Genomic DNA, 27,944 nt, shown 5'->3' on the forward strand with positions numbered 1-27,944 from the left:
CCTGGGAGAATGAGGAAAGATGTGTCCACTGGGACATGAGGATTTAATTCAGACTTGCAGGAGGATGCTCATTCTCTGACAAGGCTATGACACTGAAGCTGAGAGGAATTACTAACCCAGGTGTATGTGGATATAGTTGGGAGTTAACAGCAAGCATGTTACTAACTGGTTGCAAACCCTCAGTTAGAATGTGAGCACACCCTTAGTACATCAAAGTTTTTAATTATGTGTAAGTCATTTGGATGTCTTGTTAATATTAAAAGAAATTTGAATGCCAATCCTTATAATAATAAGATTAGTAAGTGTAAGGAATGGAGCATTTATCTGATTAAAATGTTTGTCTGTGTGTTCTTTTTCAGTGATCCCTAAGCATGAAGCACAATATGTAAATAATGTGATATATTTTGATCTTTTTAATTTTTGTATAAAAAAAGGAAAAAAAAAACTTTCGACAGTAATATATTGACCTTTTTTTATACTGGATTCTGACATTTACGGACTTGGAAAATATTGTAAAGCTCCCAAACCCATAAAATACGCATGGTAACACCAGGATTTGATAAAGGTACTGCTGCCAGTAGCTGGGAATGAACAGTATTTTCACTGCTCGTGCTGCTGTGTGAACTAACAGTACTGAGCCAGCTGCTCGTGTGCCTCATCGCATGGAGTAACCCCTGTCCTAGTCTGGCTCTCACCTCTGTATCTGCATTGCACATGCACACTGAAAGGGTGAAAGAACCCGGCTGAAAACAAAGAAAAAGAGGATGCAGCCCTGAAAATGGAAGAAGCTGCTGTAAACTGTCTGGTCAGACAGGAGAAGGACTTGCAACCTGCAGAGGAGACAAAGCCGAGCTCCGTTCGTCGCTGCTGCTGGGGTGGAAACAGCAGCTCTGGGGCTGAACACAACAACCCTGACTGCCTGGGGTTATTCTATAACCATGAGAAGCTTTTTTCCCCTCAAGGGGAAGCACCTCTGGGTCCTGTTCTGGGGTCTGTACCTGAAGATGTGCCAGTACTTTGTTACTGTGGAAGCTGAATTCCCCAGGAAGCCTCTGCTGGAGAATTTCCAAACAAAAAAATGTGGCAATACTTTCAGTGCAGAGAGTTGCAGGACAGGGAGAGCTCTGCTGAAGTCCCTTCTTAAACAACAGAGCACATAATTTTTCTGTTGGGATTCCTAGAACTTGGGAGTTTGGAGTATTTAATTGTCTTGTTTTGTGGGTTTCATTTACTTTTTTTTTTTCTTGGTTTACATGGTTTTAACTGTAAACTAACTCTGCACACTCCTCTTGTCTTCTTCCTTTTCTCCCCCTTTTCAGTCTCTTTCTTTAAACTATCTCAGGCACATCCCATGCAGAGCAGGGCAATGAATAAGAGGATTATTATTTTGATATCTGCATATGCCACTGCAAGATCGATTAATAACTATTCCTCAGTTCCCATTTTTTAAGATGTTGAAAAAAACAGAGGCTGTGCAGTAGAGAGCCATAAACAATTATTTCAAAGAGGAAAAGGATGGCTTACAGCCGAGTCTGTTCAGCTTACAATGAAGATCAAGAGGCAACCAGATTCCTTTACAGGGAGGAGATACTTTCTATTAACAAGTTCTTAAACTGAACAGAGAAACATGTACAAATATTCATCCAATGGGTAGAAGCTGAAGCTACACAAACTCAAATAAGCAAGCTGTGGATTTTTATTGGTGAGACTGATTAATCCTAACCAGGCCAGTGATGTAATCCCCATCACCTTAATGCCTTTTTGATTTAACAGTTTATTTCTTGAGGAAATACTTTAGCCCCAGACAAGTTGCTGGGTTCTGTGTGGGCGTCTTAGGTGAAATGAAGAGCCTGACCACGATATCAAACAGATGATATCAGGGTTCTTTGTGGCCTTGATCTTAAAGAATACAGAAGGGAGTCATTTTTGGTGCCCTGAGTAGATTCAAAAACCTCTGTTAAATTCTTGCTTCGCTGCAACTCTTACTGCAGCTACTGCCAGAGAGGGCTTGAGAGAGGGATGTGACTGTCCAGGTGCAACTGCCCTGTACAAGCTGACCTAGTGCTACAGGAATTCTTGCTCCTGCGTTCTGAAGAACAGTGGGAATGTGCTTTGTGCTCCGTGCAGGCTGGGTGATGTCTGTGGGTTACCTGTGACTGGATCCTGGGTGTCCTTGAGCTCATCCCTTTAGCTGGGAGGGTGTGTTGTGTGCTGGTCAATGCTGCACTGCCCATCTGCCTTGGTGGGTGTGGACACAGAAGACTTAAGGGCTGTAGGCAGTGGACTTGTTACCTGTCGTTGTTGGCTGCTTAGGGTCTACACCTACACATCACTTGTGGCTATACTTGGCATTTTCACCAGTTACTCACCATTCTCTTGGTCACCATATAGATTAAATCCATGTAAATTCGTATCAACTAACAAATCAAGAAACAAGAATTATGTAACTCAAAACAGCAATGAAAATGCATTTTATTTACTTCCATTTCATGTTCTCAGCTATCACTTTTGGTGTAGGGGTTTTTAAAGGCATAAGGAGCAGCTAACAAGCTCCCACTGGTTTTTAGTGCTTTTGAAAAACCCCTTTATTGTCCCAAATTAAAGCTAAAAAAATCTTCTGTGAAAGGTTGAAGGCAAATCTCTCATTGATGTCTCCAGGAAGATCTGTAATTGTTCCCTTAATGTACAGTTGCTCTTCCCATCTGCCACAGTCATCTCCAAACTAAAAGCAATTCACTACTCCAAACCACACTGTGGGCTTCTACACTCAAATTCCTGCCCGTGTCCTGATCACGGAACCTCTTTCAGTATCAATGAGAGTTCAGTCCCCAGAATGACTGCAGAAAGCACAAGAATCTGGAAGTGTCCACAAACAATCTACAATGCAGATAGAAAAGTCTTGTTTTACATACGCTGGCAAAAACTAAACAGCTTTCTATCTAGCTCCTACTTGAAGAAGTTTGATATCACTGAAGCTACAAGACAAGCTAACCTCCAAAGCTTATGAAATTATATTAAAATTTATATTTTCTCTGAGGAAATACCCCGAAGTCCTATTATCTTCAGGTAAACAAGTCAGTATTCCGTCTTCAACTTGTGGAATATCCAGTGCTTGTAGGCATCAACTGTGACCACTGCCAGGCCTGCAAAACATTGATACAGAATACCAGAATAGTGCTTTACCTATTGCTCCTCACCGTCCCCCTCCCAGCACAGAGCTCTGCTGCCACAGCACCCGGGACATTGGTTGTTAGGGAGGAAGAGCTCGTTTGGAATCACCTAAACCTCGTAACCAGGGTGCTTATTCCCCATCCCTGAGGCACAGCCTGACCACTCACAGCGTTTCCACACCACTCAAGGAAGGCTGGAATTATTTTCCTAGCACGGGACTACACCTGCTATCCAACACCCACCAGTGCCACACCTCAGCAGCCAAACGTTTTGGTGCTCACCTTTGGAAACTCCCAGGCAAATACCCTTGGGTTGGTTCATCCGTGCACCTGCAGCAGCGAGGGATGTTCAGGACATCTGACTTACTGCCCCTGTACAGATCAGCCATCTGTGCTCAGTCACTTCTCTGGACTCCTGCCACTGCCATTCCCACCAGGAATGCTGGCAGGTACGGATCCTGCTGTATGCTGTTGCCACTTTGGCTATGAGGAACTAACCAGTCTCCAAGGCCTGTGGGTGGCACATCTCCTCTACCAACCCCTTCCACCACCGGAGCAGTGGAGCTCTGTGGAGAGCAGAGCTCCTGAGAGCAGAGCAGGGAATGGATCCCCAGGCAGGGCTGAGGTTCTGATCAGCACTTGAAGTCCCTCCTGGTCCTCAGCTGAGATCATGCATTTGACCTTTATGTTCTGAACTGAGTGTACCTGGTTCCCTGCCCATGGCAGGGGGTTGGAACTAGATGACCTTTAAAGTTCCTTCAAACCCAAACCATTCTGTGATTATCAATCATATCATTCAGATCAACAGACTATATTAGAGGGACTGCTGGGTTTTCTATGGATTGCAGAGAGTGTAAGAGGGAATCTGTTTAGACTTCCATGTGCCTTCCACACACACACATATTCAGAAGAGTAGGTTGTTAAATACAGAGCAGTCATGATCTTATTGCAATGAGTTAAAAAAAGATGTGCTTTGCTCAGCAACTTCGTGCCAGATCAGTTGATTATTTTCTCCTTCCAGATGAAAATGTTTATGTGGGTCTTTTTGAATACTTTTGAGTTTGCAAATAGCTCACAAAGACAAATTTTACTTTTAGGTATTACTGGCAGTCTTGCTCCAACTCAGTCATGCTCTCAGTCTCTCACAAAGCATAGAGCATTTTTTCCCCAGGAAACCTCTCTTGTTTTCCCCTCTGGTTGGAAAGAATGTGAGACTGTTTTACAGCAATTCTGAAGTGCAGCAAAATGTTACCACTATATGTCAGTAGCAATAAGGATGATTGACAGGGAGGCTGCTAATGCTTAGGAAATGTGGGTCAGTCTGAGACCTGAACTTGATTTTTCTTGATCACTAAAATATTTGGTATATTGACTTCATGGATTCATCAACAGACATTCTGGGTAACACACTGAAGTTACTGGTCTTGGGGGAACCTGAAACTCAGACAAATTTATTTCTGTTTTCTAGTTTACAAACCAAAATTCCTTTCCCTAATTAAAATGCCTGTGAAAGCATGGTGGTTTCCATTAGGTTAAGCTAACCATGTCTGCCTGCTGCCCGGGAGCAGAGGACAAGCAGCCTTCTTTAAGGCTTGTTCTATTTAAAATTGTGGCTGACAATTATCCTTCCAGTTGCTACCAACATCCTCTCTCTAACACGCTGCAGGAAGCAAAGTTCCCAAACTGAATCCTTAGGGCACAAGAGCTCACTTGAAACCCCTGAGAAGGTTTTTCAGCCACGAAGCTCTGCAGGCAGGGCTGCCTTGCCACGAGACACGGCAGATGTGGTACGTGACTGACTCTGGCTGTGGCTGTGGGGGTTGTGTCAGTCCTGGTGCCCCAGGAGTGGTGATGCTGCACCCAACTCTAACTATGGGGAGCACTCCCTAAAGCTTCTGGGGGGAATGGATTTGGGGGAGAGTAACTCCAGCAGTGCTGAGAGTGTGCTGGCAGCTCGAGAGGGCCCTTGCCAGAGCATGAACCCGATGATTTGGCCTGTGCTGATAGGGACAAGTGAGAGTAATTAAGAATTTTGCAGCTGAATCGTGGCTTGGCCAGTGAGTTCAGGAATATTTCTCTGGATTATGAAACAGGTGGCAGAGAAATCCTGATCTGACTCCAAGCTGGAACTGTTTCCAAGTGTCAATGAACCAAGATTTTACTTTAAAAAAAAAAATCATCAAGATGTTGCCACGTGCTTTGTTTTATTCCCATGGAGGAGTCCTGTACTCACTGCTTCTGACACTTGCTGTATATAGAATGGTGATTTCCATATGGATTTTTCTCCTGTGTATTTAAAAATAAGAATGTTTCTTCTATGGTAAGCAACTTTCTGATGTGTTTTCTTTTTAGGAAACCAACAGGTAAAACATTTAGATGAGCTTTTGTCTTCTGTAATTTCATAAATTCAGCATTTTAAATTCTTAAGCAAACCAGCAAAACACGTGGGAGGTTTCAGCAGCTCAAGACATCCCATGCAATGATGCAAAATAATCCACAGAGAATGACACAGGTTGACCTGTGGTTTTAAGATTATTATAGTAACCCACTAACCAGGCTAAATTTTTATACATATGGTTTTGCAGTCAGCCAAACGTAGCAGACTCTTGGGCAAGAATGAAAGAACCCACTCACTGTAATGCACGAATAATTAAAGTTAATAATAAAATTTATTTTTTAAAAATTCATTCAAATTATAAGATGGCAGAAATTTCCAGCTCTATAATGATAAATAACTCCCCCTGTGCCTCCTCAGCCTGTCAATATAATGTGTATTATAAAGGTGTATCAGAGCACAGATTTCCTGCTCAGTGAATGGTGATTCAATGCTGCCCTCTAGAGGAGATGTTTTTAAATATTTTAATACAAACAAATTTATGCAAATTTTATGCTGTGACAGTGTCCCTTAATTGGCAGCACAGAGAGAGATGGGCACGACTTTTGCATAACTCTGTGGTTTGAACTGATATTTGTAAAACAGCAGTACACAGATAGAAACTTTGTTTTTTCCAAAGCTGGTATTTCTTTCTTGGGAAATACCATCATATTCTCACACTTGTTTTTTCAGTCCCACTGCTGCCCAGATAATTTAAAGAATTAAACAAATTAAATCTACCTGTAGTAGGTTACATATCATGTTTCCATTTTTTAAATTTTGAGCATGAGAGCTTGGAATTATTTTCTTTAGAGAAAACAGATTTTTAGTTAAGATATGCAAAAATACTAAGAAAAAATGTAAAAATTGAAACATCCCCAAACTACTTATCCTGGGCAAATACTGCAGGTATGTGGGGTGAGTTTGGTTTCAATGTGCTCTAGCAGAGCTCAGTGTGTCCCCAGCAGGTGTCCAGGGCTGGAGTAGAACCTCAAGTTAATTTGGAACTCCTGAGTTTTACCTTTCATTACCTGCTGACTTGCTGAGCAGCCCAGCCAGCCTTCCTGGTGTTTATAACCAGGGAGATTTTTAAGTGAGAGAGATGAAATACCTGCATAATTTCAAGAGGCCTAAGACACTTTTGCTCAACTCAGGCAATGACTGTGGCACAAACTGACTTTGGCAACCTTACAGGACAGTGTTTATGTAAGAATATTTCTTGGACTCCTTTGCAATAGGGTTTTTTTTTTAATTTATGGGGGTTTGTTTTGGGTTTTTTGTTTTTTGTTTTTTCCATGAAAAGGAGGGGGCAGAGGGAAACATCTGGTCACTCTAGTTAGTCCAGTCTCAGTGTCATTTGCTGGAGTCACCTGCCTTCTAATTGTGTCCCTGGCACTGCACTGAACCCGGCCATAATTTGTTTGAACTACGTGAATTTGTTTGAAATACTTCACAGCTCTGCTTCAGGGAATCTACTGCAGACTGAAGCAAACCAGTGAGTAAAAAAATCCATTTCCTAAGCTTTATTTTCCCTGATGATCGTTTGTATCTGTAAGCTAAAAATTACAGTATTTTCACATGCCCAGGTGAGCTACTGCAACTTTTCCATGTGCTTATAAGGGGTGTGTAACTGTTGTGTAACCTGCAGCTAAAGCAAGTGCTGAAAACCTGACACTTAGAAATGAATGGAGGAAGGACTTTAATAGATTATTTTGTTGTATACTACTGGAGAGATCTTGGGGGAAACCACAGGAAAGCTGGGAAACTTGAGTTTTCCATGCATAAGAATTTGAATTATTGACAAGAGAGCAGAATTAGATTAGTAACATTTTGTGGTTTTCCTATGTCTTAGGACAACAATTAATTCCTGTTTGTTAAGTTGCCTCATAGTTGCATAGTTTCATGGAACAGTCACTCACATGTGTGTCAGTGTGTGGTTTCTTATATAACACAGATAATGAACAGAAACTTAAAATGGAGATGGCCCAAGTATCCGTAAAGGACACTGACACCCCTTGCTGCTTTTTTATATACTGTTAAATACTGCATTTGAAAAGTGTATTTTACACGAATTTATGAAGTGTAGGTAAGTCTGTATCAAACTTGCATTTCTGCAATTACATTAAAAAATTAGGACCTGGTTTTGCAAAGCAAAAGCACCCACATTACCCACTGAATTTGTGAATTTAGTACAAGAGGTAGTAAACTGCCATCACTTAGAAAGGGAGTTGGGTTCTGTTGTGTTTGCTGGTTCGTTTCATAGAGAGCAGTTTTACAGACAATTTCATAACATAGCTATTTTTTGTGTTACTATTTGGGGTTCTTTTTCTGCTATCCAAAAAAGACAATCAAAAAAATTCAGTATGAGGAAAGTTCAGCACAAAATACCACAGTCAAAACCTGTTCTATGTTCATTCTATATCCCTTACTTTGGACATAGAAATATTACAAAACTTGCACGTACACTAACATTTGAGAAACTGTACCTGCTGCTACTTAAAATCTGACTGAAAATGTTACTTATTTGTAGAAAAATACATGCAATGTGTGCCTTCTCTGCCCATATTTGTTTTGAAATTATGCCGATAGAGCTTAATCCTCTGCCACGTTATGCAAGTGTCCCTCATTTATGTGAGTGGTTGCATCACTCCAGGGAGGCTGTTCAGAGGAGAAAGGGCTGTTTGTGTGTGTGCAGTTTGGACACCTTGCCAAAATTAGTTTTGTTTTGAATGTATTTACATGGTATTCTATACAAAGCTGACTAAATCTATATATAGATATTAAAAATACAGAAAATGTACTTAACACCTCTACTTGCAAACTTTTTGTGATTTTTTTTTTAATCATGTATGTGCCATGAAAAGTATTCTATTTACTCATTTCTTTGGGGAACAACTACTTTAAAAATGAAGGCATTAATAACAGTATTTCTTATCCATTGTTTTAACATGTTAAAATGGTATTAATTAGTACTGCATCATGTATTTCTAGTTTAAAGCTGTAATGGACAATACATTACCTTGAGACCTCAAAAAATATTTTTTCTTGTGCTTTTTTTTTAATAAAAGCAAAGACTAGATTTTTAAAAATGGTCTCTCTGTACAGATTACTTTTGCAGTTGTGTGAATATGTATAATGAACTCTGCATTTGTAACCAAGAGTAAACTTTCCAAATTGTAAATGTTCAGGTTGTTATTATAAATAGCCAGTAAATATCTTAACCAGACAAGAGTTCAAATAAAGATTAACAGTCATTATTATATTTTTCTCCACTGTCTTTTGTTACTTAAAACCTGACTTCTATGAAACAACTGGGTTTGACTTCCTAAATTCAATCTAACTTTTAAGTGCATAGCAATTTGGTTTAGCATTCTCCATATTACACAGAGTTTAAATTGCTCCTGTGCTTATCAAGTAGTTGCAACTAGAGATAATTCTGGTGGCTATAGCTAGTCAGCAAAGTCTGCCAAGTGTAGTTTTAAAAGTCTGCTCTGTTTAGAAAAACATCGTAACAGATGTTGTCAGCAAAAAAATGTGAACAGGTACTTGGAAGGGAAAAAAATGTGGCATTTTTTAGAATGAATCTGGCTAAGTTCATGAATTTGTATCATGGAATACAACACCTACACAGCAGCAGAAAACCCATCCCAGAACCTCCCTTCTGGTTATCTCCCTGTTTTTCTTTAGGTAATTCCAGTCAAACAGGAACAGAGGAATAACCATTCTAATCTGACGACAGCATTTCCTCTTTTAATCCTAACTACTGCCTGTCCTAGGATTGGCTTTTAAGGAGTCATCTGTCAGGTCTGCTTTTATCTGCCACCGACCAAACACAGAGGTACAACATATAAATGGTTGGGTTTACTTTTGCTTAAATAGTTCAAGCACGTGTTGAACAATTACTTCACTTCTAACACCCAGGCTAACCCCTCAAATTATTCTCAACCGTAAAAGACACTTCCTCGGCATGTATTTCAAAAGAAGAGTGCTATAGCTGCACTAATGGTCCTGAAGACGCTGTAACCCAGAGGGACCTGGGGCTGGATGCGGCTCCGAACCCCGCGGTGTGAGGTGCGTGGTTTGAGGGGACCCCGCAGGGCGCAGCCTCTCCGCGCTGCTGCCCGTGAGGGGAGCGCCATCCCCGCGGCCAGGTGAGTTCCAGGTGATTCACACCCCGCTCCCGACCCCGGGCCGCCCCAGCCGTGCCGGGGTGTTGCCGGGGCTGTGCTCGGCGATAAGGGCGGGCAGTGCCCGAGTCCCGGGCCCGCCCTCCCCTCACGGCCCGGCCCCCGTGGGAGGCGGCTTCTCCCCCGCTCTCCCCCGCTCTGCCCTGCCCTCTGCTCCGTCCTCGCCCGGCCCTGCCCGGCCCTGTCCCCGGCCATGCGGGCGGCCCAGCCGCGCTCCCGGCAGCAGACCCTGTCCCAGCGGCGGCGGCTCATCGGGTGAGTGCTGCGGGCGGGCCCGGCACGGGCGGGCGCTGCCGCCTGACGTGGCTGCGGGAGCGGGGCCGAGCCCGCGGCAGCGCCATGGCCGGGGCCGCGCGGAGCCCGGCACCGCTGCACCGGGGTAATTACCGTGGGTAATTAACGGTAATTAGCGTTTCTTAAGGAGGGGGATTACGAAACTCAAGTATAAAACCCGTACGATACCGAGTGTGCCGGTGTAGACTCTAAACTGCTTAGAAAGCGTTTCCTGCGAGCCCGGCGGAGCACGGCTGGGGCTGCCAGGCCGTGCTGGGCCGGGCGAGGGGGTTTGGCTCCCCTGCTGTTATATATAGCCAGTCTATGAGAAAACTTAGTACACCAAAAACGTGGTGTTAACCGTAATTAACAAAGTATTGTTGCCCACTTTGAGAGAGTGGAGTAGAGGACTCACTTCCAAACTTCCAATTATTGGTGGTGCTTTAACCAACCTAAAAAAGTCTTGGTTCTGTAAATGACCACCAGGAAAGGCAGCACAACTGTATTTAACTTTAGGAATACTTTCATATCATATATATTAAAAAACTATAAAGCTACTTTTACGCGTTTTATAAATCCAGAAGTTGGGCTGAAAGTAAATGCTGGAATTAGAAATGTGCCAGTTACACACACCTGAAAAATACCACTCCAGGTATTTAATCTTTTTTCCAGGTGCTTTGCCCTACCGCTAGTGGCAAAGACCCAGCCTCTGGAAGCACTTTCTTAGCATCTTTTGAACAGTCAGGGTAACAAAAAAAAAAACCAACTGTTTTACCATTCTGTGCCAGCTCACACAGAGAGTATTGGATTCCTGTAAGGGAGGGATAGTGAGGCAGCTGTTCACTGTATCATTGTCTTTTGTTGTCCATTTGACAATAGCTTTGTAATCACAGTCAAATCATTTCTGTATAAGCAATCTTTTAGTAAATGCACTATGGAAGTTTGGCATTGCCATTCAGAGTCAAATCTCTGCAGCTCCTACTTAGACAGACATCTCAATTTCACTTGTTTGGAAGTTGGTTTAAAAAGTGAAACAAAACAAATGCACTTAAGCAAACTCAGCCTTATAATATCACTGAGTGTTTTAAATAAGGTAAGTGAAGCTTTATACAGCTGTAACAATCACCTCCACCAAACTCTCTGGAAAATCAGGACCTTGGCAATAGCAAGAACATCATAAAAACAATTACAAGATAAGAGACACCAAAGAGGGTTTCAGAACGTGAAGGGCAGAGTAAGGTAAGGAGTCACAGTAAAGACAGGATGAAATGACAGAGGTGAGTTCTGTTGTGTGCTGTGGCTAGACTTCTAGAGAAGGATTTTCAGTTCTGGGGGTTTTCCCTGTAAATCTAAACAAAATCTGAATTGCTTTAGAGCCCAAGGCCTTTCATTCAGGGGCTAGAAGCAGGATGACAGCACATGCCCACAGAGACGGGAAATGTCTTTCTCTTTATTAACTGACTGAACTGAAAATATTACCAGCAGGATAAACTAAATTCACTGAGATTTATTTTGCTTTCTGATGCCTGTTACAGGTCTTCCTGCAAGCTGTTTTTCTCTAATGATCCGGTGAAGATTGTGAAGGCAAAAGGCCAATATATGTATGATGAGGATGGAAGACAATACCTTGACTGCATAAACAATGTTGCTCACGGTAAGCTTAAGTCAAATGTTATTTGATGCTGTGTTTTTCTAAGCAGAACAAGGAACAATCAGTACTTTTGCCACTGTTCCATTGTGCTGGGGGGGGGGGGGGTGTTTAAATGGAAAAGTGGAAGGAACCTTTCTTGAGCCTGTAGTTCCAGGGAATATGGTTCGTTTGAATTTCTTTGTGTGTAAATGTGCTCTCCAGAATTGCTCCCTGTTCTGTTTTCCTAGAAACATATCTAAAACATTCAGATTTTTTTCCATGGAAGCTCAAGTAAAGCACCTCCCTGTAAAACTAACAAATGTTGTGTTTGTAAAAGTTACTGATAAGTGTACAGTCACAGGACCACTGCTCAGTGTGGTGCCTTAATTGTGTATTACTAAGTAATTGCTGCTTTCTTACAATATTTGAAAACTCTCAAACCTAAGCCCTACCAGGACTAGTACTTCTTTGATGGTAAAACACGTTCCCAAACTCCTAAATTATGTAAATGTCTAAATCTAAGTATTAAATCAGACACTATTTGCTTCAACATGTCAATTCTCAGTACTAACTACAAATCTTAAAGGACAGTAGCAGGCAACTTCAAACCTTCTGAGGGGCAAAAACATGTTTTTACAAGGTGTACCAACATTGTCTTCTGCTGACAATATCATTAAGGCCCCACTGAGGAAATTGCAGTCATCATAAAAGTATTAAGTTGGTATGTGAATGAACAATGTGGGCAGCAGGGAAGAACTCTCAAACCACTCTCCACATTCTCTTGCAGTTGGGCACTGTCACCCCGATGTAGTTAAAGCAGCCCATGAACAGAATCAGTTGTTAAATACAAATTCTCGTTATCTTCATGACAACTTGGTTGATTATGCAGAGAGACTTTCAAAAACTCTACCTGAGAAATTATGCATCTTCTATTTTTTGAATTCTGGGTAAGTTGGGTACATCAGAATTGATACCGGAGTTTTACTGGGTATATACAAACAAGTACAACACTTTCTTATCAACAGCCAATTGCATGGTGTGGTGGATGACTCGATACTGACATTGTTTGGGGTGCTGGTTTGCAGAGAAACTGCTTATTTTCAGAAGTTCAGTGACTGAGGTTCGCACTTAGCAATCTCTCTACTTGGGAACTAAACTAGTGCTTTATTTAAGAAGGGGTTTATTCTATTTATAATGCCTTGGACTACAAAACAGCAATGTGAATATTTACTGTATTAGTTTCTGGTCTGACTTGTCTTCTGACTTGGGAGTTATAACCAAAATTAAATGTACCAATGCATTATTTCTGCTGGTAGGGGGAAGGGGGTCATATTCTCAAGCAAAGTACAGCTGGGAGAAAAAAACCCAAACTACTTCCAAAGTAGTTTCTGCACTGAGCTTTTTAAGGTGGATTCTGTTCTGGTGGGCACTCCTGCCTAACTGGTGCCAATTCCTAAGGGATCTGTGCAAAACATGCATTGAGTTCTGTCTGTTCTTTGCAGACACGGACAGCACTGCGAGGGAGGTTCAGTTTTCAGAACTCAGGACATATCCTCAGTGAAACATTTACTGAATTTTTCATTTGCAGCTCTGAAGCTAACGATCTTGCCCTGAGGTTGGCACGACAGTACACAAAACATGAGGATGTCATCGTGTTAGATCAGTAAGTACACTGGCAATTTTATCTGCTTTGGGGTACAAGGCTCAGTTTCAGCCCACGGTCAGAGCGTTTCTGAAACCCTGTTGTGGTAGAAAGACTAACCTGGAAGCCGAGGGGAGTAGTTTTTCCCTCTGTTCAGTATTTGTGAGAGCAGCTCAGAGAACTATGGCTGGGCTCCCCAGTACAGAGACAGCTGGAGGGAGGCCAGCAGTGACCTGCATGGTGGGTAGGGAGCCACAGGAGTAAGAGGGACTGGATTTGTTCAGCTGCAAGAGACAGCCAGGGAGATCTTACTGCAACTACAGCTGTTCCAAGGGGAGGAGGAAAAAAGATACAACCAGGCCTGAAGATGTGTAGTGACCACAAAAAAGACCTAAGACAGAAGTTGAAACCTGAGGAATTTTGATGAGACATAGGAAAAAATCTTTTACCATGAAGATGGTCAAATATTAGAATAAGATGCCCACAGACACTGGCAGCTCCATCGTTGGAGGATATTCAGAAATAGGCCCTTCCAGTTCTTCTGTAGTCTTGTAATACTGCTCCTGAGTTACCCTGTTGTGATTCCAGTCACCAGTGCAGGCAAACCAGTGACCAGTCCTGTCCTTCTGCATCCCTTACATACAGATACACCAACAAAAATCCACATAAGTACTAAGCTTGCTAGAAACTGCAGAGCTCAGCCTAAGTGACTATTTCCTACCAAGGGACAGAACCTAGATACTCTTCACTATCTGTAATGCTAATCCTGAAGAACTCTTGATACTAAGGAAATTACTGTTTAGTTCTGCCAATTGTTTTTTAAGTGCTTACCACGGACATCTGACATCTTTGATTGACATAAGCCCATATAAATTCAGAAATCTAGAAGGACAAAAGGAATGGGTCCACGTGGTATGTACTTCAGCCTATATCTATCAATTACCTGTCAATTTAATGAAGTTACATTTATGATATATTGAATACAGGGTATTGTTCCTTTGCATAGGCTCCTGTTCCAGACACATACAGAGGACTTTACAGAGAAGACCACAAAGATTCAGTGACAGCCTATGCTGATGAAGTGAAAAATATTATTGAGCGTGCACATAAGAGAGGCAGAAAGGTAAAAAGTTACTTTCTTAACCATTTGTTTTGCCTTAGAAATGAATGTGCCTGACTGTCAATGCCATTTAGGGTTACTGAGCTAAGTGGCATGGACTTGTCAAAAAGAAAAGATCACATAATAATGCAAAAACCATCTAAGGACAAAGAGCTTGCTCCACAAGTTTCTCTACTGTGTTCAAACATCACATGCTACCTGTGTTTCAGATTGCTGCATTTTTTGTTGAATCTCTACCAAGCGTGGGAGGTCAAATCATTCCACCAGCAGGTTATTTTCAAAAGGTTGCACAGTAAGTGTCATTCATTACCTTAGCTTTTTAACTTAACACACTTGCTAAATATAGATAAGAGAGAACTTCTCTGCCTGCTGTAATAAATAGCCTGATAGGCAGGAAACTACCTAAGCCTTCATGTTAGAATGTGAACTTGGTATGGCAAAGACCTGCTTTTAAAGACATGATCTAGAACATAGGCCTGTACAAGTTTGTTTCCTGAAAGTTTGCCAACTAATGCTTTCTGCATGTTCTTAATCAGTAAATATTACGTTCTCTTTCCTCTTAAGAGACAGTAAAATCTGTTCTATTGCAGGCATGTGCATAAGGCAGGAGGTGTATTTATTGCTGATGAAATTCAGGTTGGCTTTGGCAGAGTTGGGAAGCACTTCTGGGCATTCCAGCTTCAGGGAGAAGACTTTATACCTGACATTGTCACTATGGGGAAACCAATAGGAAATGGGCACCCTCTTGCCTGTGTGGCAACAACAAAGGAAATTGCAGAAGCGTTTGCAGCCACAGGAGTGGAGTATTTTAATACAGTAAGTAAAGAGCTGCCCAAACTCTCTTAAAAATTAATCATGCAGTATTGTTATTAATATTTAGTAATATTTTATTAATATTTACCACACAGTTACTAAACAGTAACTATGTTACTGTATTATTTCTATCTCTATCTTTCTGGTATATGACTCTTTACTGACTCCATCTGATTAAACTGGTAGTATGCTCATTGTATCACTGAGGCTACACTTTCAGTGACCCCATTGCATTTCTCTTCCCTTTCCCTGGCTCTGTGTGTTCCTTTCCTGAGCTCAGTTTGGTGGAAACCCTGTTTCATGTGCGATTGGATTAGCTGTGTTAGATGTGATTGAGAAGGAACACCTTCAGGCTCACGCCACAGAGGTAGGCAACTTCTTGATGAAGCTACTCAAGGAGCAGCAAATCAAGCATCCCATCATTGGTGATGTCAGGTATCAGAGCCTTATTTATATTTTTAGCTGCTTTTTTATTTGGTGCAGTCAAACAGCTCAGTCCAACAGATGTTTTGAGAAATTAAATTTGTGTTTTCAGCAAAAATAAACAGCCTGCTGTACAGTAGATTAAAATAATCTTGAGCTTATCAAAAGTCTCTTATACTTTGCCACTGGGTCAGTACTGTTTTATCAATTTATTAGCTACTAGAGGAGTTCACTTTTCTGTTTGAACTTTTATGTCAAGTGCACAAAGTACAAAAGTGATGAGCTAGATGGAAAACATGCTTAACATCCTGTCTTGTGCTGCCATTCTGAGCAGACAGAAGTCTATACTGTATTACCACATTTCTTCAAAACAGCAAAACCTCTTCTATCAGTAGCCAAACATCAGGTAACTCTCATGCAGTTAAGGTCTGGTCTTACCAAAACCTGGTTTTTAGTTCACTTGCAGTTCCTTCCTCTGACACAGAGTGACTGGTTTTATTTCTTTTAAAGGGGTTGTGGCTTATTCATTGGAGTGGACCTAATCAAGGACCAAGCAGAAAGGACCCCAGCCCCAGCAGAAGCAGAGTATCTGATAACAAGGTACATGGGACAGTCATGGAGTTCCTCAGTGTGGGAGGCAAGGACACAACTACAAACTACAATACAACAATCTGGCCAAAAAACCAGTCAGTGGGGAAAGGCACCGTGTGACAGCCTCCGTGCTGGAGCTTGCAAGTTCTTCTGAACTACATGCAAAGGTAAAAATGATTCTTTGTTATTGCTCTTTCCAGACTTAAGGAAGAATATATTCTACTGAGTACAGATGGACCAGGAAGAAATGTGCTGAAATTCAAGCCCCCAATGTGCTTCAATATGGAGGATGCAAAATTTGTTGTGGAAACAATGGACAAGATACTAACAGGTAGAACTGATCAAAACCCTCAAAAATAGAGGGTGGTTGTTGAACTGCCTCAAAGGCAAAATAGGCTACAATACAGCCAAGATGGCAGATGGTGAACCTTCTCTTCTAAATTACTCTGTTTTGAAGTTTTCTAACAAAACTATTTCCTCCACAGATGCAGCATATGCCTTTTAAAACAGCTTTGCTCTGGCTGAGGTTTAAGAGTTTACCTATCTGAACAAGGGCAGCTGGTAAAAACTGTCCAAATATTCTCAAAAGCCATAATCTGTGTGCATTTGCCACTTAGCTTTTTATACAATTTCTATACACAGCACTAACAAAGTTAGTACAAAACCTTGTCTCAAAGTCGTGACTTTGCTAAATTGTTGCTTATTCTCTCTCCAGATATGGAAAAAGGATGTCTGAACCAACAGAAGACATCTACTTGTTCTACCTGAGCAGGTATTTATCTCGAGTCACACAGTACTATTTAAAAGCCAAGGTTCCTATACATAACTTCACAAGCATTGTCAGAGTAAAGCCTCCTCAGAGGTGCTTTTACTTGAAGTTAGTTTGCAGGAATTTCAGGCAATCTCAGGGCATGGCCCGGACTTGTGCACATCTGGCATTCACAGCTCCTTTCTATCAGAGGCTGACACTCCCAGTAACAGTGTGTGTGCTCATTTGCTTCTAAGCCAGGTCCAACATGTCCCAGACATGACTACCACCCCAGCATGCTGTGCTGGTCTGGGAAGCTTTAACCCTTGGCATGCAAACGACATGCACATCAACACAAACACAGAGCCTTTATGCTCAGTGCCATTATCTCCAGACAGAAGCTGGTCCAGCTGCATAACTACCTCTCAGCAGATCTCCCCTTGCCTGCCAGTCAGGGCATCTGCATCCCACAATTTGGGATCCTCCACTTTTGCTAACAGCTTTGTGAAGAGCTGTAAGTGGTGCTTTTGTGTTTTACTTAACATCTGACTTGGAAATAGTATTGCCTTCTGTTCCCTTGAGCATTTCTCCCTACTTGTTGGGATCATTTCAGGTTCATGGATGGAATCTCAGGCTTAAGAATCAATCTACCCCTACAGTCAGAGGTTTGGGGGCATCAGAGTAAGACTGAGTCCTGTTAAGTCTTTAAAGCCTCCTAAGTCTTCATCTGTTGAGGTCCCTCCATAGGTTGCTGAGAGAGGACATCTATCTGCAACTTAAGTTTGCCACACACTCATGAGTACAGTGTACACTTAGAGTTACACCTTGATAACAACACCCTTTGGTCCATTTAGTACTTGTTCAACCTACTCAGACTAAAAGACAACCCCATGTTTAGTAAAACTCTAGAATGTACCTGATGTGATCATTGTGATCATTGGTGGTCTCAACCACCATGAGGTTCACAGTGCTACAGCCCTGAGCTAAGGAGAAATGTGCTTTTAGTGCAGTGTAATATTAGTATAGCAGGCACAAGAAAAATGTGTTAATATTTTATTTAGCAAGTTAATGGAAAGACATACAGCTGTTTATACTACTTATTCTTAGGAACAGAAAGATTACTTAACAGTGCCAGTGTAACTTAGAGGCCTAATGACTTAATGTGCTTGTCTGTAATCTAAACTAAGCAAGAAAAATGCTTTTATTCTCTACAGAAAACCAAGAATGCAAAAAGGCTCTTACTAAGTACAGTACTAGTAAGACACTTACATATAATGTAAGTGAAAATGAGGCAATGAAGTAGATTTCTTTTAATGATACTTTTACAAAAAAACATAACATTATTTTCTTTCCATAGGTTTCAAACAATGTTCAAGATCTACTACTAAGAAACATTATTCTACTATAATAATGCACATTTAATCTTCATCCTAGCATGTCTTAGATCAGATAAGTCACCTTTGATTTTGTTATTTTCAGTTATCTTGTTTTTAGTAAAATCTTTAGGAGAAATAAATTTTACAAGAGCTTGTCTCAATTCTGGCAGTGTGGAATTGCCTTTTATTTAAAGCAGTTGTATCTAAAACTGATTATAAAGGAGTATCTTTCTAATGGCTACTTTAAACTACAATTTCTAAATTCATGCTCTTTCAGGTTAGCATGACCCAAGGGGTTCCCTCATTCATTACACCTCCAGCTGCCTATGCAAACACCAGTCTAGCTGCCAGTACACCCAGTCCTTCCCAGGCTCTCCTGACCAGTTTCAGCCACCAGTGTCATAACAAGGTCCCTGGTAGCACTATATTCAACAAACAGTCTCAGAAACCAGATTAAGTCAAAAAACTTCAGTCCCAAATTCCTAACATCAAATGCATGAGGAACAGACAGCTGAGAGCCACTGTTCCCAAACCAGTTCGTACAAAGTCTGTCCTCAAGAAGTATCCGAGCAGGATTAGTAAATTAAGATTAGATTATAGCCATAAACAACAACCTTGGGTACATGCCTTTGCTTTCACCAGGCAAGTACATGTTCTTTGTATCATAAACTTTTCATACAAAGAAGAAAGGGAAAAGCCAGCTCTGCATTTAAGTACCAGTGTCATCAGATTCTGCCTAAGGCCTCATCACCTGTCAAGGAAGCATTACCTGAGAACCTACTTCCAAAATCCACCACAGTAACAGCCAGCTGACAAACTCTTGCTAGGACACAGAAGGACTGCAGCAGAATGATCCTGGTACTGTGCAAACTTCCCACTGGAGGGCCAGGTGACTGCTAGAAAAATATTCTGCTACTCCTTATTTCACAGGAAAACCAGTAAAAGTATGCAATAGAGTAAAGCACTGAAATTTTAAATCTTGAGACAGTAATACTTTTAAATACTGTACTCATTTCTTTCAGTGGTCTGCAAAATTTTTTTTTTGCAAGTCAGTAAGTTGGGATTGAAGTTACAGGTCAAGCTGTAAAGTTCTCAACTATCACATTTAAAATCTGATTCATTTTTTTTAATGCTCAAGATTTCCACTTAACCCGGTAAGAGTCTTACAGAGAGATTCTAACTTCACAAGCAAGTTTTTCTTTTCAAGGACAGCCAGCAGGGAGCAGCAGATTATAGTCCCTGCAGAAATAGCTGCATCCCTTGCTAAAAAACCTGAAAAGGTCACTAGTAACATCTGTTTATTTCTTGTCTTAGTTACTTGGTTTGATTCCAATTCTGGGCATCAAAGAGAATTTATTACAAGGGAAAAAAAAACTGTCCTGTTTTATCTTTAAAAGGAAAAAAACCCAAATTAATCACTGCAACAAATATTAGAAGTTTACTTTGTGCAGCAGAGCTTGCTACTTATTTATAAATCTGAGACTGGGACTATTCTACAACAAGACAGGCAAATCACATGACAGTTATTGCCTTAAAATAGTGAAGTAGTCAAAAAAGGAAAGCTTATTTCTAGCTGGTCACTCATCTCTAGAGAAAGAGATGGTTTTTTCCACCCACAACTGTAGTGGAAGTTCTTTTAGCCTTTTCTGATACACAAAAAGGCTTAAAAAATTCAACTTTGCATTGGTAATTTAATGTCTGTCCAACCTGCCTCTCAAGGCAGGTATATACATACTATTAGCAACTTGTAGACAAGTCTCAGACTCGAGACAGTGAAACATGAAGGAAGTGCAGCCCAGCTTCTTCCACACCTCTTGGCATCCTCCTGCAATGCTGTCCAGGCTCCCAAGCTCTACCTGAGACCTACACCTCTGGCTCCTCCAAGCAGAGCCCCATGCAGACACCAACACAGTTACACTGAGCCCCTGTGCTTGCCTAGGGCAGAGCCACCAGCTCACCAGCACAGCCTCAACAGCTGGGGCTCCTCACCTCAGCTCTCCTCCACAACCTCCAGGCAGAAGCGACTGCAGGTTTCAGCTGCCACTTAACTGCAAGTGAGCACAACTACCAACACAGCCTTCTAGTTTCAAGATTAACAACATTAAGCACAACTCTTCATCTATCAAGGTACTGCCATGAGCTAAGTTCTGGGAACAGGAACTGGCGTTTTACTAACACATAAGCTGAAGAATGGCACAAGACACTAGATTACGCCTTTTTTATTTCAAAAGCTAGGATAGCTTCAATATCCATGTCATGGTGAATCAGAACACATGTAAAATACCTTACAATACATTAGATTCCAAAAAGGTACCAAAAAGTACAGTAAAATTAACACTTCCATTACAGGAAATGTATGACACAAAAACAATACAAAATAAAAAGGTGGAAAGTGACACTGGTTCCCTAAGATGCATCTCATTCTGTACAACTGGAGTAATGCAGAGTCCACAGTTAACTCCAAGAGGCAGTCCCTAGATGCAGAGCTGCAGCTTTAAGCAGACCCTCAAAATCAGTTTCAGTTTAACCTATTAATAAAATCATTAATTAATATCTTCAGCAATGCTGAAATTTACACACCACACTGTCTAGACAACTAGTTATCTGTAAGTATTAAACATGTAAAACATTTCCAGGGAGCTCTTCCAAGTAAGATGCACATTTAACAGGCCATAGAAATTTATTGTAAAGTTAAATTTGGTACAGAACTGAAGTATCCATCTACAGCATTGTATACAAAACCTATGCAGTCATTTTCCAAAAGAGACCATGCCACTGCATACCTGAATAAGTTTGATCAATATGGCTTGTAGTTATTCTGATGACCACCACGTCTTGGTGTCTTCCCATAATTTGCACTGCCTTGACCTATGAACAAGAGAACAAATGCATTAAACTGCTAATTAGTTACGTTTGCTTATACCCAATACAGTTCTCTTTACTTACTGTAATCATAGCCTGGTCCATATCCATAATACCCATATCCTGAATAATCATAGCCTCCATAGCCACCATAACCTTGCTGATAGCCGTATCCTTGATTCCCATAACCCTGGTTCCAGTAATTGCCATAACCTTGATTCCAATTTTGACTTTGAGCTATAGAAGGGAAAACCATCCACAAAATCCCATTTTAGTACACACAACTTATTTAGAATGTGTCCATACTAAAGTAGTGTGTGTGGTACTTACCGCCGCCTCTTCCACCTCTGCCTCTTCCTCCATAGCTACCTCTTCCTCCGCCACTGCTGAACTGTTGCTGCTGGTACACTTCTTTTGGCTGTGCTACCTTAATCTCGCACTGAAAATAAGAAAGGAAGAGTATGTAAGGTGTCTTAGAGCAGCAGCACCCACCCTGAGCTCCTGGGAAATGCAGAGGTTCCTCTGGAGGCAAAGGAGGTGGACACGCTGTGCTCCTGCCAGGTGAGCAGCACTAATGCAGAAGTGTCTCATTTACTGTGCCACCTGGGCAAAGGTAAGTCACTGTCAGCCCTTCCAAGAGGCCACTGCTTTAAGGGCATTTTATTCTGCCTATTCCTACCATCAGTCTCCCCATGGAAGAGGTGCTGATGCCACCACTCCTGTAGGTTGCCAGGAAGACTCTGAGCCTTGTTCATTCAGTGCAGCTCAGGTGAAGTCTGATAGCAACAGCCTTGTCTTGGAGGTTGTGCCAGGTGAGAGGGCAGCCTTTGCCCACCCTATTCCTGTGCATGTGGTTAGACTGTACAGTACCCCTACCAACACTAAAATCATGACTTATCAAATACTAACAGCTAAAAAAAACTAACCAGAATTGACATTTCCAAGGCAGGTTCCCAGGCTGCAGCTCAAGCTGTCAGTCAGCTGCCTGGTTCCTGAATCTGTGCACAGTCCAAGATGAAAGCTACTGCTGCTGCAAAAGGAACAACAGCAACTGAGCAAGTCTGGCTTGGAGTTCTTCACCACAGGACCTTTAAGGTAACCTGTTTTTATTATCACTATGACACAACAAGCCATAGTTAGGAGGTACAGAAATTTCTCAGCTTCCTTGGCATGTAGACATTCATCTCTCCTGAAAACAGACTTGATCAATGCATTACATTTGCCAAAGCTTATTTTGTGCTGTGTCAAAACCAGTCTAAGTGCAATCTAAGTCACTGTGCCAGACAGTATGACCAAATGTAACAGGGCTTTGAAATTATGTGTATGGACACCACTGGCCTCAGAGCAAAGGAAGAGGGACACCTCCAGCCAGTACACATCCTTTGCCTCCAGTCCTCTCCTTATCAGCTTGAGGCATGAGCCTCTATTAGCTGTTCCCTCAGATGAGCAGTGAGCTGTTCAGAGCATCTCACACCACCCTTACAATAGTTCCCACAACCAGCTGACCAGGTACAAGTTGCCATAAAGTTTACATTTGCTCTCTGGATCCTTGTAGTGGGTTGACATGACAAGGGTTTGGTAGCAGGGGGGCTGCAGGAAGGGGCTTCTGAGAGAAGAAACCAGAAGTTGCCCCCAGCCAGGCAGAGCCAGTTTCAGCCAGCTGCTTACAAAGTTAGTGTCTCTAAGGCTTACATTTATGCAAGGGCTCTATGCTGAAAATAAGCCACATCGACAGATAAGGCCTATACTGCTACACAAGCCAGTTTCTCCATGTGTTTGTAATGAATGCACTTAGATACTTTACATACAAAAGGCCCTAGAACACAGCAATTATGAAAGCCATAAATATTGACAAAGAATCTGTGACTGAACTTATGGTAAAACAACAGCAGGGTAAACTGAAAGCTGTCCTTATTGTAAATTTAGTACCTTGACACAAGAGGTCTGCAAAAACCTTTCCAGGTTACAGATGTAGTGGTATTATGCTTAGTAACTTGGACAAAAAGTTGTAAGTCAAAGTTTCTACCTTGCTTCCACTGACGTTGTGGAATTTCTTCTCCAAAACCTTCTTCACTGGATCCTCTTCCTTGAAAGTGATGAACACAAACCCCCTCCTTTTGTTGGTCTTTGGATCCATTGGAAGTTCAATTGCTTCAATCTGAAGACATGAAATACTATTTTCAGACTTGTATTTTAGCAGAACAAGGCATTTGGGACAGTAAAACTATTAAGTTTCCTCTCTATGCATATTATGCAACACCAAAGCTGCATTAGTCTTTCTATATTAACACTGGCCTTCAGAACAGAGATTTCCATTTTACAACTCTTCAAACCAATTTTAATATCAGCTAAAAATGCTTCTGAGTTAAAGGCAAGGGTATCCAAGTAGCACTGGAAGCATCTAGTGTAGTATGTGCCACCTTTGCTCTCAAGGTGGGAAACCTCTGGATCAGTTACAGAAGCCTTGATACATCTAAAGTTAATTTACTTTGAAACTTCCAAAGTATTAGTAAACTAAATAGCAACTGGAGACTACATGTTTCAGAGTTTACTAGGATAACATTACACACCTCTCCAAATTCTCCAAAGTATTCCCTGATTTTCTCTTCTGTGGCTTCTGGGTTTAGTCCACCAACAAATATTTTCTTCACTGGATCCTTTTTCATTGCCATGGCCTTCTTGGGATCAATTAGTCGGCCATCTAGTCTGTGTTCTTTCTGTTCCAGAACCTGAAAGACAGTTTGGTATGGTTAATTCAAGCTGAAAAGTTTCCCCTCAAAGTTAAGGATCCAAAATATGAAGTTCAAATTCACCTTTTCAACACTCCCAGGTTCTTTGAAGAGAATAAATCCAAAGCCTCTGGATCTTCCTGTGTTAGGGTCCATCTTTATCGTGCAGTCGGTTACCTCACCAAATTTGGTGAAGTAATCTTTCAAGTCTTTTTTGCTCGTATCCCAACTGAGGCCACCAACAAACATCTTCCTGAAATTTCAAAGAGAACAGCTATTTAGATTCAGGAAGGACTACAGCAAAGGCCATGCAGCAAGATGCTCAGTGGCACACCCCTCAGCAGCATTGTCAGAACACGACCGACTGGTCCAAGTTAAACACTTGCCTCTTGTCTAAAGCTGGTGGTACTACAGGAGTGCACAAGGGTGGGTTTCTCCCCTCTTTTTGAGGAAATGCCACAATGCACCCTGAAGTTGATTAAAGGCTATAAGAAACAGCACAAATTGCCTGAAATATTCCTCACCACTAACTTATGCTCTTAGGTTGTTTGCAAAAAAGCAGTATTGATTATCAGGTACTGCCAACTCAGTTTTTGCAAAGAATCCAGGATCATTCCTACTGCTCTGAAAGCATCCAGCAAAGAGTAAGGCATTAAAAGCAAAATACATGTGCTCTTTAAGGTTTTGGTCCAATGGCTGTAAAAATTTTAGTCCTAGGAACAATCTGCAAAATTTAAACCAGGTATCTATGACCTCCAGCAGCAGTCACATACATGAGATGGGACTTTGGACCTGCCTTAACTACTATGTTGTACACTTCTTCCTGCTTAGTTACTGAATCTAGTTCTGTCTTCATCAGTACTACAGGAACCTCTCCACTACTAGCCTTTACTTCCAAAAAGGCCAGTACAATCCTTCCCTGCCTACTTTCCCACACAAAATATCCTCTGAAAAAGGAGATGCATCTCAAAGAACTAAATTCTAGTGAGACACAATACACAAGTTCAGCTAAAAAACAAAAACAGTGATATCAGGCAATAAGGCATTTTTCAAATGCTTCACTTCAAATGAAAACATTAATAACATGGCTGTATTTTCTATTTTCAGAGTTTCCAAGGTAACAAACTAAGCTTTTAAAAGCTTTTGAGCCTTTTTATCTAACTATAGACTGAAGCAGTTTAAGTTGTCATTACACTGTTTAGAGGCAACCTAGATTTGGCACTAGGAGGTATCAGCACTTTAAAAACTAGACTATGCCTAAGTAAAATTGGCTTTGGGGGCTTATGTGTAACTTTGATTTGCTAGAAATGCTATCCATTTATATTCAAAAAAAAAAGTAGGGAAAAAAAAGGTGTTATAGGGGTTTTGCCCTTTTTTCTTAACCTGGATGAAATCTGGTTTATCCTTTGCAGGCTAAACCCTTGTGTTTTCCAGAAAAACCTGCTGTGCACTCTTAGCTGGTGGTTGCAGCAGGATGTACAGGGTCCTGCAGCCGCTAGAGCAGAGCCTTACAAAGTTTACTAAGCCTTTCAATACCAGGTTAAAGGACGGTCACTCGGTGGATTCCTTCCATCACAGCTCCCTGACCGAGCTATAACCCGAAGAGACTTACAGCAGCTCTCCACAGCACACCCCGGCATCACTGACTACACTTAGATCAAGAGTAACTCGGTGGCTGGGGGATGACAGGATTTGTCCAGAGGCAGCTTTAGCTGCTTTATGCCATCGGGTTGGGGCTGTGGTGCACACACAGGCATTGCCACACGCTCAATTCACCTCTTACCACAGCAGTACACATCACACTCTGCAATTTGCAGTGCTTTGTTTTGTAACTTGAAAGACCGATACCTAGACATATTTAAGTAACACAATATAGAGCCTTTGAAACTATGACCAAATTCCTAACATCTAGGTTTGTCTTCAGAGGCCACAAACTGGACAACTGCACCCTTAACACATAATCTTTTTTTCCCCTCCTGAGAGAACTGGTGCAGCTAAATCGAAGCTTGTTTCAGCTCTTAACAGAACATTCTAATGTCAGTGGCTTGGACAGCTCTTGTTTTAGCACAGCACTACATTTTCCACATAGGCCAATCAATCCCTCTAAAATAACTGCTTTTCTTGGAAGCTTCATTTCATACGGATTTGGGGTTGAAACTTGTCACCTCCTGTGCAGGAAAGTAAGAGCATCGCCCTCTCTTTTCAGCGCAAAACACTAGAAACAGTAAAAGGAAAATTCACACGCGGCTGGAAGGCCTGGTTTTTAATTCTTCCAATGTCTGCAAAAGGTACATCTGGCCCCAGCTTGTAGGAAGCTTGTGCAAGTCTTATTCGTTCCTTTACAGCCCAAACCTATTACACTGGCTTCAGCTCTCTGTTTGACCTGAGGGATCTGACCCTCTGGTCCAGGGCTCGGTGATAACAAAGGGAGTTCCAATTAAATACGTAGGGTAGCCTGAATGACAAAGACCCGCCTGAGAAAACAGGCAGGTCCTCTGCAAGTCAAGTACGTATATTTACAAACTATGATAGCAAAGAAATTCCTCTTTTGTACACAAGGATGCCTCGACCAAAACACAGTGAAACTACTCTGACTCCTCCAGAAATCACTTGCAAGACATAAGCCGTTTTCTGACAATGCTGCAAAGTAGCACACCAAAATCGCTCTTACTGGTTTGAACACACCGCGCACCGTCTCCATCGTCCCCGTTTTCCCTTTACTTCTTTTATAAAATACTTGGCTTACCCTGACCGCCTTCCAAAGCCAGGATTATTTTTTTTTATGCGCTTTACACAAAACACGTTCGCATTTACATCGACGCCGGTCATGCGATCCCCAGAAAGTTTCAACCAGCCCCCCCTGCAACACAAAGCAACTCCTTCCATCCGCCCCTTTCGCTCGGGAGGAAAAGGCTGAGGAAAAACGCGGGAGAGGTAAATCCCCTTCCATTTTACAGCGTGAGACGGCACCAGCCCCGCTCGGCGCCCCTCCCCCAGCCGCCACATGGCGCCAACAAAAGGCAGCGCCAGAACAAAGGAAGCGCTGGTGCTGCAGGGCCCCGGCTCGGCGGGGCCGCTCCCGCCGCCCTCCCCGCGGGGCCGGGGGCGCTGCCGGGCCCGCCGGGCCGCGCACGGCGCCCGCGCTTACCCCGCGTCCTCCTCGTTCTTGCTGGCGTTGATCTGGTCGCCCTCGGCCCCGTTCTGGCTGGCGGCCGTGCCCGCCGTGCCCGCTGCCGGCCCGGCTCCCGCCGCCGCCGCCGCCGATGCCGCTCCCGCTGCCCCCGCCGCTGCTGCTGCTGCTGCTGCCGGGGCCGCGCCGCTCTCGGCCTGCTGCTCCCCGGCGCTCTCGGCCGCTTCGTGCCCGTTCTGGGTGGCGCCGGCCGCCAGCTGCTGCTCCGCTTCGGACATGGTGCCCCGTCCGCTGAGGGAGAGGGACGAGAGGCTCCTACGAGAGACGAGCGCGGGTCAGCGCGGCGGCTCCTCCCCGGCCGGGCCGGTCTGATCCGGTCCGCTCACACCCCTCCCCCTTTCCGCCGCCGCCATCCCGCTCGGTACTCACTTTAAAACCCGCTCCCGATAAAACCCGGGCCGTCCGGAGTCCGATTAAAAGCGCCCCGGCGCTAGAGCCGATCGCGCTGCCCGCGGCTGCTCCGCTCCGGCCGCGCCGCCACCGCCGCCTCCCCCTCAGACACGTACTCGGGCCCAGGCCCTCGACGCGTGGCCGCCTTTATAGCGCCGGAGCCTCCGCCACCCCGCAACAAGGCAAGTGCTCGTTGGCCGTCGCCACCTGTCACTCAGCGCGTTCGGCGCTCGCCGTTGGCTGGGCTGCGGTGGTGGGCGAGACCCGGCCGGGAAGAGCGGGCGAGGCGGGATCGGGATATCGGGATAGGGATCGGGATGTCGGCATATGGGGGCTGGGGCCCAGCGCGGCCCTTGGGGCGCGCTGTGCGCACCCGGCTGTGAGGGGAGTGCTGCGCTCACTCCCAGTGCCCGCCGCTCCAGCTCG

At 42.9% G+C, this 27,944-nt stretch overlaps 3 protein-coding genes across 10 annotated transcripts in view; 2 read left to right on the plus strand and 1 right to left on the minus strand.

Moving 5' to 3' along the window:
* The window catches only part of COL23A1 (collagen type XXIII alpha 1 chain), a 177,648-nt gene extending 174,741 nt beyond the window's left edge, over positions 1 to 2,907 (plus strand). Inside the window, exon 32 of the mRNA XM_064672168.1 lies at positions 737 to 2,907. Coding sequence (XP_064528238.1) covers positions 737 to 1,036 — 300 coding nt within the window. The 3' untranslated portion in view covers positions 1,037 to 2,907. The remainder of the gene's footprint in view (positions 1 to 736) is intronic.
* Positions 2,440 to 27,659, minus strand: HNRNPAB (heterogeneous nuclear ribonucleoprotein A/B). Of its 4 annotated transcripts, XM_064672159.1 has the most exons (9): positions 27,498 to 27,659; positions 27,087 to 27,383; positions 24,023 to 24,191; positions 23,780 to 23,938; positions 23,236 to 23,367; positions 21,540 to 21,648; positions 21,294 to 21,446; positions 21,131 to 21,215; positions 2,440 to 3,143 (listed from the first exon to the last, which is right to left on the minus strand). In XM_064672159.1, exons 2-8 carry the CDS (start codon positions 27,344 to 27,346, stop codon positions 21,145 to 21,147), a joined length of 1,053 nt encoding a protein of 350 aa, XP_064528229.1. In that variant the 5' UTR covers positions 27,347 to 27,383; positions 27,498 to 27,659; the 3' UTR covers positions 2,440 to 3,143; positions 21,131 to 21,144. The 4 variants fall into 4 exon arrangements, with proteins under 4 accessions (XP_064528229.1, XP_064528231.1, XP_064528230.1 ...); XM_064672161.1 differs by lacking the exon at positions 21,294 to 21,446 and having other exon boundaries at positions 27,498 to 27,658; XM_064672160.1 differs by lacking the exons at positions 2,440 to 3,143; positions 27,498 to 27,659 and adding an exon at positions 20,551 to 20,875 and having other exon boundaries at positions 27,087 to 27,346.
* PHYKPL (5-phosphohydroxy-L-lysine phospho-lyase) lies at positions 9,850 to 18,509 on the plus strand. 5 transcript variants are annotated; one of them, XM_064672151.1, is made up of 13 exons: positions 9,850 to 9,986; positions 11,540 to 11,658; positions 12,422 to 12,581; positions 13,223 to 13,297; positions 14,080 to 14,188; positions 14,283 to 14,399; positions 14,606 to 14,688; positions 14,987 to 15,212; positions 15,490 to 15,644; positions 16,143 to 16,232; positions 16,424 to 16,554; positions 16,939 to 16,995; positions 18,329 to 18,509. In XM_064672151.1, exons 1-12 carry the CDS (start codon positions 9,925 to 9,927, stop codon positions 16,989 to 16,991), a joined length of 1,380 nt encoding a protein of 459 aa, XP_064528221.1. In that variant the 5' UTR covers positions 9,850 to 9,924; the 3' UTR covers positions 16,992 to 16,995; positions 18,329 to 18,509. The 5 variants fall into 5 exon arrangements, 4 of the variants coding, with proteins under 4 accessions (XP_064528221.1, XP_064528222.1, XP_064528223.1 ...); XM_064672152.1 differs by having other exon boundaries at positions 14,101 to 14,188; XR_010434546.1 differs by lacking the exon at positions 16,424 to 16,554 and having other exon boundaries at positions 16,143 to 16,390.
* Positions 27,660 to 27,944: the final 285 nt, after the last annotated feature.

Source organism: Pseudopipra pipra, chromosome 15 (assembly GCF_036250125.1).
Source record: "Pseudopipra pipra isolate bDixPip1 chromosome 15, bDixPip1.hap1, whole genome shotgun sequence".
NCBI lineage: Eukaryota > Metazoa > Chordata > Aves > Passeriformes > Pipridae > Pseudopipra > Pseudopipra pipra.